Source organism: Enoplosus armatus, chromosome 21, assembly GCF_043641665.1.
Source record: "Enoplosus armatus isolate fEnoArm2 chromosome 21, fEnoArm2.hap1, whole genome shotgun sequence".
Classification (NCBI taxonomy): domain Eukaryota; kingdom Metazoa; phylum Chordata; class Actinopteri; order Centrarchiformes; family Enoplosidae; genus Enoplosus; species Enoplosus armatus.
The window spans coordinates 7021103-7034720 of record NC_092200.1 but is presented as its reverse complement, the minus strand read 5'-3'; the positions used below and the strand labels follow the sequence as shown (position 1 = coordinate 7034720).

The 13618-nt window shown below is 39.9% G+C and overlaps 1 protein-coding gene across 2 annotated transcripts; it reads left to right on the top strand.

Annotated features, from left to right (window-relative positions):
- Window positions 1-9307: 9307 nt before the first annotated feature.
- adcyap1a (adenylate cyclase activating polypeptide 1a) lies at window positions 9308-12562 on the top strand. 2 transcript variants are annotated; one of them, XM_070928044.1, is made up of 5 exons: window positions 9308-9405; window positions 10000-10134; window positions 10734-10838; window positions 11697-11831; window positions 12364-12562. In XM_070928044.1, exons 1-5 carry the CDS (start codon window positions 9308-9310, stop codon window positions 12560-12562), a joined length of 672 nt encoding a protein of 223 aa, XP_070784145.1. The 2 variants fall into 2 exon arrangements, with proteins under 2 accessions (XP_070784145.1, XP_070784146.1); XM_070928045.1 differs by lacking the exons at window positions 10734-10838; window positions 12364-12562 and having other exon boundaries at window positions 11697-11880.
- The last annotated feature ends 1056 nt before the right edge of the window (window positions 12563-13618 follow it).

Below are 13618 nucleotides of genomic sequence, written 5' to 3'. Positions count from 1 at the left end.
ACAGATGCATTTTAAATCTCTCTTTTGCATACCATGCATTATAAATAAACTAAACCCTGACTCTAAGAGTTTTGGTTCTTTTAGAATCTCTTGTTTAAACAGCCTTGGACTCCCCTGCGGTTTAGACGATCTAGACTCTAATGAAGTTGACATTTGGCCGGATGACAGTCAGGCAGCCGAGCTGAAGGGTACGACAGTCCGTCCATCAGTCTGAGTGAAACCCTTCCCAGCATCTCGTTGGACAGCTGTTAGCGGCTGACGCTGCAGACTGGGAGGGTCTCTGGAGCTTTACTGGGCTTCAGATCTGCAGCAGATGCTGCCTTTCACCATCTACCACATTCCTCTGATGCCAAAGGGTTAAAACTGGGTCTGGAGGAATGTCATGTGATGGTTCAGATGTGAGGCCTCGGAGAGTCTACAGAAACATCAATAAATGGCTCATAGTGAGATCTACTCCGTTCTGGGCGTACAGTTCTGTTGTAAGCACGCTCAAAGTAAACAGATCCTGAGGCTTACAACAGTTTGAGGGCAAGAAAAGACTTGTAAACTTGACTTGTTGAGTTAGATTTGAGAAATATCAAATACACCGGAAATTATTGCCGAGACTTGAGAGTGCTCGACTGTTTCACTTTGAAATATTGCACCATAACTCCTCAGCTCTTTTGGAAATTTGAGTTAATATCATCACTAAATTTACATGACAAAATTGTGTTAAGAATCTTTTACACAAGTTGTCATAGAAACGTTGCTCATGTGAGTTACTGTGCTGCCAGAGAACAGACATCACACACTTTCTAGAATAACAGGTCTAATGGGAATACCTGAATACTGGCACCTGAGTCTTCTGGGTAAATGCGAGCTATTTTGGGAATCTGCGAGTGTCAACAATCATCCATTTGTCAGCACATAACAGGGGCCGGGTGTTTGAACTGTCAACATCTAACAGAGTGACTGTAAAGGCCATGTGATAGCCTGGATTAGGCTGCTTTCTCCGGACAAATATACTCACTAAAATCTGATTTTTTTTTTCTGCAGTTCTTGGCTTGAAGTAAAAGTCAACTTTACTGCAAGAGAACAGAAGAAAAGTTGGTTCCATTCAAGCACAAAGATATCCAAACTCACTATATCACATGTTGACTGCTGACAGGAAGACCATCTTAAAATGTTTGCTCATAAAACATCATGTTTTTCAATCTAAGAATCGTGAGTGCTCGTCCAAAACTTAGAGGTTGCTTATGTTTTTCAAATATTGCCGACTTAATTTTAGGGAAACCTTACAAAACAACTGGGTGGGGCAGACCATACAGCTGTTTAATGTCCACTCAGACCTGGACCAGTGGAACCAGTGTTTTACAGAACTGCTGCTGGAGCAGGAGGGTCGCTCTTACAGCAGTTGCCGTAGAAGATGAGAGCCATTTAAAGAATTAAAAGTGTTAATTCATTACTCTGTGACCCGTTTAGGTCAGTAGATATGACTTTGATTAAATGGCGCAGTCACTGATCCCAGACACCAGCTTGATATTGACCTTATTAAGCAGTTTAGGGATCTGAAATGACATAATAGTGGGGTTTTTTTTTTTGTCAATGTCATTGCAACATTCAGTGTTTCCACCATCAGTTACATCCATCCAGAGATCTCTGCATCATGGTACGTTAAATGGAAATGATTTCAATAAGTTCCACGCAGTCAGTGATGTTTACTGATTTTAAATTTGATACTCGGCATCAGCTGAGTTTAAAGAACCTGTATTGAAAGAGAAGAGTTATATCATCTTTGCACTTGTACTGGTGAGCAATATGAACAGGAAGATGAATCTCTCTTTTCAGATATGAGACTGCAAAGTATAAAATCAATGTCTATTCACTGTCAACGGATTGGTCCGCTTTAACTTCCTCCACCTGACATGTTCTCCAGCACTAATGTGGATTTAAACTAGCAATGATTCAAAAGCAGTTCAGGATGAGCTGCATCCTCCACCTGACATGTTCTCCCGTCATGTTGAGCGCGACAGTCTGTTTAATCTGAGCGTCACACACTGTGCAGGTGATGAGGACGACTCCCTAAACCCTCAAGAGAGGAAGAAGAAGAATAACAAAGAACTACCTAACTGGGGGAAACCGTGACTCAGCTGTTCAATCAGAAAGTTTGAATTCAGATAGCATCACCAAAAGGGCCTGAACCTCCTCCTCCTCCTCTTCCTCCTCCTGAACATCTGATCTGACAATAATCTGAATCAGCATGAGTCAAAGATTGGTTTAGATATTTGAAATGATGAGGTGGCACTTTAGCCTCCTGAGTCTGGAAACAACAAGACTTTAAATGAACACAGTAAGTGGAAAACATCTTCACAAAATTACAACAGATGAAAACAGAACATTTTTGTACACAAATTAATTTAAAAGAAACATATATAACATAAATTAAATCACTGTTTTTCATTGCAGTTTTAACTTTTAACCTTTTGTTTTACTGCTAATCCTTCAATGGCAAGTTAAGTTTTACATTTATAGACATTAAACCATCTAATATGAACTACTTAACACATTTAAATCCCTGTTATGTTATTATACTGTAAGATATCTGTGGTATAGTGACCTCTAAAGTATTTATCTGCTGTCCGATATGGTTGCACTAATATTCCTGTGGGACTTTAAGCGCATGCTGCATTTTCACTGATATTTTCACCTATTTAAACATGATCGGAGGATTAATACACAGCTCCTGGTTTGCAGGGGGAATAGCAGTGCAAAGCTACAAGCTACAGACAGGTATATATGTGTCTGATCATAACACAGCTTCATTCCTTTGTTGATGACAGGTCAGACAGGCGAGCAGCGGCGTTTCGGCCCATCCTTATCTAATCCTGCTGCTCTTTGACAAAAGACCCGTTTAAATTGGGATTTTTTTTACCTTCACAAATCCGCGTTCCTCTTCTGTTTTTTCTCCTTTTTTAAAAAATTTCTCCCCCTCCCCTTGAATCAGATCCGGGATTTAAAAAAAAAAAATCCGAGTTATTCCAACCGGGACCGAACCGCCTTCATCCTCCTCACTTCATCCATCCAGCAGAGCCTGTGAGTGCAGATTGTGTGGTGAAGTTAAATAAAAGCGGTGTCACAGTGATTCAGGATGGCGGAGCAGACAGTCATTGTCAGCAGAGAGGATGAATCCAGCTGCAGCATGACAGTGATTCACACTCACACACACAAAAAGTCCGGTCCTGAAGTGTCCCAGCTCTTTGTCGCCTCTACTTCCTACTACTAAACTTACATCAACCCCCACACAACAACATGGCCGACCCTGCCTGCGGGACTGGAGCCACACAGCTGGAGACACAAGATCCGTCCGGCGCAGCTGATCTGAGAGCAGCAGGGAGACGAGACCGATCACAGAAGGAGAACCGGCTGAATAAAGAACATTATGAGGAGATAATAATGTGGGGAGAAGAGGACTGGAGGGTGGTTTCATGGACGAAAAGGAGGACTCAAAGCGACCTCAATTTGTACCATTTTCGATTACAAGTGCAGATCTCTAACGCCCCCTGCTGGTTGTACCACTGATGGTACAGCTGCACATCTCCAGTTGCTATCAAAGGCAGAGGTGAAAGAATTATTCAGATCTATTATTTAAGTAAAAGTAGAAATGCTACAGTGTAGAAATACTCCTGCAAGTAGAAGTCCTGCATCCAGTAGTATCCATCAAGTATTAGCATTAAAATACATTTAAAGTACCAAAAGTACTGATTATGCAGAGTGGCCCATTTCAGAATAATGTTGTATCATTGGATCACATTAATGTTGCAGCTTGTAAAGTTTAATCACTTTATGTACTGCTGGGGATCAATAAAGTTTTTATCTTTATTCATAATAATTTATTTGGTGGTTATATTTTGTATTAATAATATAAATGTGTGGAGTGAAAAGTACAATATTTTCTTTATAGTGTATAAAGTAGCACAAAATGGAAATACTCAAGTAAATTACAGGTACCTCAAAATTGCACTTAAGTACGGCACAAGGACAGAAAAAATTACAGATAAATAGAGAAAAGTACAAAATATAGAATGTATATAGAATGAAAATAAGAATAGAAATAAAAATAGAAACTATACAAGAGCAATTACATAGTACACACACAGTACCCACGACCAGTGTTGTACTTAAACTAATACTGCAGTACTACCTCAAGTTAAGTGACATAGTGGAGTCATTAGTGGCCGCAAAGTCAGCAAAGTATAGTAAATGAAGAGTAATATAATACCATCTACTATAACAGCATACACACCGGAATACTATATAATATGATTAAATAATGATACGTAGTTCTCGTCTGTATTAATATAGACATATTATTATCAATATAATAATAATTATTAAATATAATAAAGAATACATATATAAGGTGAAATGTTGTCATGTAGTATAACTTAATATGTAGTACAGCAATTCAATTCAATTCAATTTTATTTATATAGCGCCAAATCACAACAAAGTCATCTCATGACACTTTACAAAATAGAGCAGGTCTAGACCGACTCTTTATAATGTTATTACAGAGACCCAACAGTTCCCACCATGAGCAAGCACTTTGGCGACAGTGGCAAGGAAAAACTTCCTTTTAAGAGGCAGAAACCTCGAGCAGAACCAGACTCTAGGTGGGCGGTCATCTGCTTTGACTGGTTGGGTTTTAGGAAGAGAGAGAGAGAGAGAGAGAGAGACAGAGACAGAGAGATAGACATAGAGACACAGATAGACAGACAGACAGACGGACAGACAGACAGATAGGTAGGCAAAGATGTATGGCAGCACTAACAGTAGAAATAGCTGTAATATTAGCTGAGATTAATGATAGGAGCTTTAATAGTGACAGAACTACGACTAAACATAATAACTGTAGTGATGAGAGTCAGGCAGGCCCATGGCGGCAGCAGCACCCAGGCGTACCAGGACCACGATCCACAGCGACCTACGAGTCGACAAAGCACAAAGAAACTCCGGGGAAGAAATAAAGTTAGTAACATGCATTGGACTGTGGTGAATGTGCAAAGATGAAGAGGGAGAGGAGGAAAGCTCAGTGCATCATGGGAAGTCCCCCGGCAGTGTAGGCCTATAGCAGCATAACTGCAATGTATATATATATAATACGTAATAAATATAGTATATAATGTATTATATATACACATAATATTGACAGTGTCTTTTCGCCTGACTTTCTGATGGAGGCTGATTTATAGTTTAAAACCTTTTTTATTGTTGGCAATACCACTATTTGTTTCTAACATCACACGCCTGAGACTGACCTATAACGAAACGTTTGTTTACTGATGCAAAGAAGCTGCGTAAGCTGAAGTTATATAAGTCGTAGTTGATGGATCTGTCTTGAGGATTAATAGAAAAAATAGAAACTTCAACAGAAGTTCACAGATACAGCAGCTTAACTAATGACAATGAATTAAGTAATTAAATAAACATGTTTGTGTTGCTGTGACAGTAAAACTTCACATTATAACCTTCTTGATGTATTGCAGGCCTGTTGTATTAGACTGCATCCGTTTTAGCTCAGTGTACCTAATGAACTGGCTGAACAATGAAAACCATGTATCTCCAGATCTGGTGATTCAGATCATTTTTGTGACCAGATTAATAGTTCCTTTATAGGTTAAGTAAATTCTCCTACTTCTTAAGCTAAATAAACCATTTCAAATTGAATTATTTGACAAATGTACTACACTACAAATGTACACAAACAAATGTACTACTATTACAAATCTGTTTTATTAACTCATGGAAAATGTATGTCTTGGAGATACATGTTTTTATTTACAGTAATAAACCTGAAATTAGGAACAAAAAACAACAACATAGTGTAAAAACTCAATATCAATATAGAAATATAGAAAATAAATGAGCAGTCCTTCTTCTCAGCCCTTCTGGACACACACACACACACACACACACACCTTACAGATTAGATTTAAAAAGCCTCTCTGTGTCAACACTCGCTGCAGTAAAAGCTGAGTATTAAAAAACTTGAGTCATGAGACTTTAACTTCAATAAAACTCTTTAAACACGACATGTCAACACCAGCAGGCGCTATAAAAAGCTAACAGTGCTAAAATTAGAGTGAGTCATATGTTCTTCACCTGTCTTGTTTGGTGTAATAAAGCTCACACACACACACACGCACACACACACACACACACACACACACACGCACACACACACACACACACACACGCGGTATGATTACTCACATCTCTATTTCCAAATAAAAGATATTGAACAGTGTGAATTTAAGGCAGCTGCTGTTTGCAAACCCATCTGAACAAACAGAAGCATATTTTCTTTTACTACACACATGTGATGAGTTACTGTAAGGAGCCATTTTAAACTTTATGTTGCATTCATCAGATTGTTTATCAGTTCCATAAAAAATAAATCCAGATGTTACATCAGCACAGGTGGTCCATATAATAAGAGTGCAGCCAGAAAAGCAACAAACATTTCAGCCAACTTTCAACCGGAGATTAAAATGCTTCTATAAATGGTTTCTCAGGGCAGCGAGTTTATTAATATTCCACTATGATTATTACAGGAAGGCACTTACATGGTGTGGTGAGTCAAGCGTCAGGGGATCACTGAAAATAAATATTCTTATCTACTTCATGTCCTCAGCTCTGCGCGTGTAATTGGATGATGAAAGAAGTGATATCCTGGTAACATCACATGAGTGAGACTAGTAATCGGCATTTTACTGTTATTACTGAGTCGTTTCAACATAATCGTGATTATATTATGATTGTCTTGTTTTGATCACAACTGTTTATCAGGCGAGGGTTTTCTCTCTCCCTTACATTTGAATTGATTCGGTCAGGTGAGTCTGTACTTTCCTCTCATAACCACTTGGGTGCAGTGCTCTCTCAGAGGAAATCAAGGGCTCCACTCCACTCGGCATTTTTTCTCCCCCCTCTACGTCTTAAGAATTCAAAATAAAGCGTTTCTTTGCGCCGAGCAAACCGTCACATGACGTCAGAAGCCAGAAGCGGATCGACCGGTCTGAATCACCCACTAAAGATTCAACACATGGTCCTGATACCTGTGTGGGAAGAGGACACAGCTGACTGTTAATGAACAGTGTCCGGGGCATAAAGGCAGTCATGAGGGCCTGCAAATGAGAAAAAAGTGGAGTAGAAAAGTTAATAATATTTTAAGTGAAGTAACCAAGTGCTGTAATTAAGTACAATTTTGATACTTGTACTTCAGTTATTCCATTTTATGCTACTTTATAATACAACTCCACCACATTTCAGGGGGAACTTGTGCACTTTTTACTTCACTACATTTATTTGACAGCTTTAGGTGCTTGTTATTCTTCAGATTAATATCTAACATAAACAAACATATGATAACTTTATAGAATACAACACATTGTTAAAGATTAAACTAGTGGTTTAATCTGTTAATCTGTTTTGACAGTGTCTAGTTGGGTCCCTTTCAGATGTCTATGAGTTGTCTCCTCTAAACCTCTGACAGCTCCATTTTAACAACTATTCGAGACCCGAACAAGTAAAATGATCCATTATTTTACAATAAAGACAAGATTAGAATTAAGTCCAAATAATGATTGTAAATTTGTCTTTTCTTCTGTTCCTTCCCCATCTTCTCACGACCCCTTCAGATATATCTTGTGACCACTGGACTGCCTAACTTTATATAAAGTAGTTAAAACTAGCTCAACCAGCTCAAACAGTAAAATTCTGCTTATGAATTGATGCATCAGTATGAACAATCTAATCATGTTATAATGTCTCACTGACAGCAGCCATTTTATTTTGTTGTATTAGTACTTTTACATAATTGGATTCAGGTTATTCATTGATTATTTGAATTGTTTGTGTTATACGTCACTTAAATACCTGAAAGACGGACATGGCCAAGTGGTAAAAGAGATTAGATAAACCCGATGACTCAGCTTCAAACTCTGAACAATACTTAAGTATCTGTTTCTATAATACGCCTGACCTCTGACCTCAACAGAGGTGGAGAGGTGAATCATGGGGAAAAACTATAAATATACTGATAAATGAAGTCAGCTGCCTCAGAGACGTCTCTTTGGCGTCTTAGTTAGAGAAACTTTTTGTAGAAGAGAAGCTGCCAGTCACATTTCAGCACCGGACAGCTCCACGAGACAACAGCTAATGTTAAATATATAAATAGACTTCACGTCAGCTCTTCGTCACCGTCCAGTGACAATCGTGCATTCCCAAATTTGATGATTTTGAGATTAAAAATTCCTTTACTGACAGCCACTTGAGTATCTGGTTGTGTAACTGAGCCTGACCTCTGACCTCAACAGAGGTAGAGAGGTGCAACATGGGAAAAAATAACTAAAAATATGCAGGTAAGTGATGTCAGCTGCCTCGGAGACGTCTCTTTGATGCCTTATAGAGAAACCTTTTGTAGAAGGGAGGCTGTCAGTCATATTTCAGCACTGGACAGCTCCACTGCACATTTCAGCACTGGACAGCTCCCTCCCGTCCCACGAGGCTTCAGAGGCCACGTGATGCTATTAATGGCGTGACGTCAAATGTTGACATTAATACACGGTTTAATTAATGATCATGTTTGAAACCAAGATCCTTTTTTTATGGCTTGGCTCCGGGTCTTTCATTGACGCGAAAGAAGGATGTACTCCAATGGGGGGGGGGGGGGTGATGACGCAGCCGCCCACCTCCCCTCTCCAAACCCCCCCACCTACGTGACAAGTGAAAAAGGCATGCCTTTCGGATTCATGAATAAAAAACCAAGGGGAGTTAAGTTCACAGGACGCAGGAAAGTTCTCCGCAGACAAATGTTTGGCGCTCTTCATTCCGCCCATGACCGAGTGCGCGTAGAAACCCCCGAGAACTGAGCTGCGGACGCACGGAACAAGCACAAGGACACTGAAGAGGCGCTTCACTGAGGAAATAGGGGAAGAGGAGAGGAAGAGGGAGAGAGAGAGACTGAGATATAGATCCTATCTCACTCTCCCAGTTGAGGTCTTCAGCGGATCGCGTCTCGCAACTGGTAAGAGGCACTTTCCAGGCGGTTTTACGCAGCGTAAAAATAGGGAGCGTTCTGGAGGAAAGTCAGGTGTGGCTGATTTGTTCTTTTTAGAAAGTCACAGGTGTGCTGTGAAAGTAACTACATATTACAGGAAACAATAGAATACACCTGAATGCACCATATAACTGTTCTTATGAGTAGATACGTTTGATTCCACACCTGTGCGCTCACTTAATGTCGTTTCTTTTCTTTTGCAGCAGGACAATGTCTAGCAAAACGACTTTAGCCTTACTCATCTATGGAATCATAATGCATTACAGCGTCAACTGCTCACCTGTGGGGCTAAGCTTCCCCAGCGTTAGGTACGTACACTCTTTACTTGTCGTCCAAGTGCCACTTTTCTGGTGCTGATTTCTCTTTTGAGGGGAGAACTTGGCGTGATTGCAGTCAGCAGCAGGGTGCAGGCTAAAGACCGCGTCTGCTTCACAGTTAGTTGTGTCTGTGGCTATAATAGCCTATTGGATTACTGGATAACATCATCTGACAGCCAATCCATAGGGCTGCTCGCAGAAATAATTGCGGAGAAACATCCACCAGGGAGCGGCTGTAATGTAATTGAGGCTACTGAGGCAGTGAAGTACAGTGTCTCAATGAGTCCTGCGGCCATTCAGCCACCGATTTATGTGATTAGATAATTAATAGAAAACTAATAATAGAAACAAAAATAAGCATTTTTGTACAACAACAATTCAAGAAATGTTATGTAAATAGAAACAATGGCAACAAGTAACAATTCCGTTGGATAATTATATAAAATAATGAGTTCATAAAACATGTTATGGTGTGTGAATTTGGTTTTAATTGGTTTCATCCTGAATATGCAAACCATATGTTACTGTGCCGTCACTCCTCAGTCCCGGAGCTGCAGATTGTGAAAACGTGTCTAATTGTTTCAGACTTGACAGTGAGGTTTATGATGAGGATGGAAACTCCTTACAGTCCCTGGATTATGACAGAGACCAAATGGATGTGAGAAGCCCTCCGTCTGTCGCTGACGACGTCTACTCTTTGTATTACCCTCCAGAGAAAAGGTGACTATCACCATTTTACCCAAACTTTTTCTTTTTCCTCTCAACGTCGGAGACATTCATGTTGAACATCTCATCGCTGTAGTCCTATTTCTGTCCACGTATGTTGTACGTTTTTGTGTGAATCAATGTAACGTATCGTCAAAATGTTGTCACTAACTTTCAACACGATGAAAAGGTTTTTTTTAATTTTTTTATTATTTATTATTTCAAGACAAGCCTCCGCCACATTAGTCTCTGTAACTGAACTCCCAGGGGAACTTAGTCCAATAAAAACGTACTTTCTTGACATGAATGAACATCTTTCAATTACAAGAAAATAGTGAAAGAGTTCAATGAAATCTGGCTGCACAACGAAGCGCTGAAATTCAGCTTCTTTATCGCAGTTATTTTCTTAGAATAAGCGAAACAAATAATTAATTTAAACACCTCAAACTAATTATCCTAAATTATCCAAAAACGAATCGTATTTCTCACTTTGAGAACCTACAATTGACTTGTTAAGATGGGTATTCTTTTGCAGTGCAGCTACTTGAAATTGTTCTCCTTCCTCTTGCGCTGGGTGTGTGGTGATTGTACTGTGTGGCTATCTATCATCCCAGAACGGAAAGGCATGCAGACGGCATGTTTAATAAAGCCTACAGGAAAGCGCTGGGTCAGTTATCAGCAAGGAAATATCTGCATTCTCTGATGGCAAAACGTGTAGGGTAAGAACACCTTCTTGGTTGTCACCTCTTCTTTTGTACTTAATGTTTTCTGTCCTTTGTGCCTTGTTGTTTCTTTTGGACTGATCTTTTAAATGCTCATGATTCACGCTGTTATACGTGCTGTATATATGTCTGTGGTCCCATTATCTCCCAGCGTGCAGCTAAATCTGGCGCCCTCTGAAACAGCCTTTATTAATGCCATAAAGTCGTCATGGGGAGCACAAACGGGCTCCTGATTGATTTGGGAAGTGTCATTTTCTGAGCCCGCTGCTGTGTCGTTAAGGCGCAGAGGGAAGAATTAACCCGCACAGACTTAAATTTATTTCCATATGAATAATTTATAGGATGGAGTCCCAGTGGTTCCCGGTGGAAAGGGGGGGGGGGGTGCAATTACTCTAGCTTCATGAGAAGGCCTATCACATCTTATTGAGTGGAAGATATATGCCAAATCATCCTGGGCTGGGCTATAAGTTAAACAAAGAGAGAACATGACTATGTCTCCTAAATTAAGCCTTTTTTGTAGAGAGTCTGGTGCAAAATGACAATGCACATACAGGCTGCCTGCTTTGTCCTGGAATCAACTAAATGGTGAAATCTGATTATTTTCCCTAAAATGCTCCAAGATGAGGACACAGATTGGCTCTCTTCGCAGCTCTACAGGCTGCAAATGGGGAATCTGATTATCTAATTATTTCCCCTCTTAAGGTGGTTGACACAAAGCCCTCATTTAAGTGTCCAGGCTCTTCCCCTCAGCACCACAGGCTGTACATACAGGGGGGTGGGAGGGGGGTCATGTGAATATAAATGCATCAGTGTGATGGTAGTGAAACCTGCCTCCTGTCTGTCTCTCTCACACAGCGGGGGGAAAACACTGGACGACAGCTCGGAGCCTCTGTCCAAGCGACACTCAGACGGGATCTTCACAGACAGCTACAGCCGCTACCGAAAGCAAATGGCGGTCAAGAAATACCTGGCAGCAGTCCTTGGGAAAAGGTATAGACAGAGAATTAGAAACAAAGGACGCCGGCTGGCATATTTGTAGCATCCTCCCCTCCCCTCCTGAACAAAAATCAAAAAACAAAAAGTGTGTGCAGCCCCAGATGAAGTCATTTTGAGATCTGAACAATCAGTGGATCGCTTTTGTGTTCTTAAACATGTATTTATGTATGAAGTAAGCCATTAAAATGAATATTTTGATAATAATATTGTTTTTTATTTTGTACTTAAAGCACTTGAGGACACACATATCTACTTTGTGGACCAATTTCTGTTCATTCTAAAAAAAAAGAAGAAAAAAAAAGAATAGCTCTCTATTTATGTATTCATTGATTTATTTTTTTTAGACCTATTTATTGAGGGGAGATAATTGTTCACGTGACGATATGCTCCAACAGCCCTGTCTTTTAAACGTTCAGTGAAGAGATATGATTGTGAGGAAAATAAATAGTTTAAAAGACAATCAATGTATTGAATGCTGCTTTTTGTAAAGTGACATTAAGAGTTTAGTTGTCTTTATTCACAACAGCCTTGAAGACATAGGTTTTCACCATATCCAAGACATAGACTTTGATGCCCTCCCGGACGGGGATGAGTTTGAGGCTTTTATGGGAGACTGGCTGAAACAGTTCTCTCCCGAATTTCCGGTGAGTTTCAGGCTCTTTCCTGAGGCCGTGTCCTCGTGGGGGCGTCTCATGTCCCTCCCTTTTCTTCTCCTCCACCTTTAACTCCTAACCTTGTGATCTTGCTCCAAACACTCAAACCTTCTTCCACCTCATTTGTGCTCCTGTCTCTCTAGAGTCTCACAGATTTTTACTTTTAATCCCACCTGATCCCACAATGTGGCGAGACTTTGCTTAGACCGATATGTTATACATATCATTCTTGATTGATACAAAACAAACAGATTCATCAACGTCCTCTTTAAGGATACAAGGATGATATAAAAGGATTTTAGTAGATCTGGGTTAGACCAGATGAGAGTCCTGTTGGCTTTACAAACATTCAAAATGCCAGTTATCCATTTTTTAAGTCAAAAATCCCAAATCAGAGATGAGGACCAGAGTACTTCTGAGGTTTTTCTTGTCCTGTTTCTTCCGCAGTGTTTACAGAGTGAGCTTACACCTTTTGACTCATGTAAAGTGCCAATTCTTGTGTTTCTATCAACTGGTTTCTGTGTGTTTGGAAACCTCTTATCCTGCTGAAGGTCATCTCTTGTCTCTCTGCCCATATAATAAGTATCACTAACATCTAAAGCACCATCAAGCAAATACAAAAAAAAAGCATAAAAAAAAACAACCAAGAAATGATACTTGTTACATGGAAACTTATCCATCGATTTGTTCTTTGTGAGAGACATATGAGGCAGTTTGGACTTTTGTGTTTGAACCTTCTGGGTCTATTGTGCTTCCCTTTTCTGTCATGTGAACCAATGTAAAAACTACAGTAGATTGCATGATTAAAGTAATTGCACTAGCCACCGCATCTGTGCAGACGACTCCAACTAGATGGTTTTGCTTGCTTTCTGACTACTGCAAACATACATACCTGTCATCTCTGGATGTTGTTTTGTGTTCTGTTCTCCTCACTGACATTTCCACACAAGCTGTATGTTGAACTTGTTGAAGAATTATCTGAATGTACTTTACTGCTGGCAAGAATCTCTCAGTCTAATGTCATGCTTTACCTTTTAGGCTCTGTTACTAAGCCGTTTTGTAACCAACTGTTAAACTGTACGTGAAGAAAACAGCTGTGATTGGACATTTAAAGCGGTCTCTTCCTAT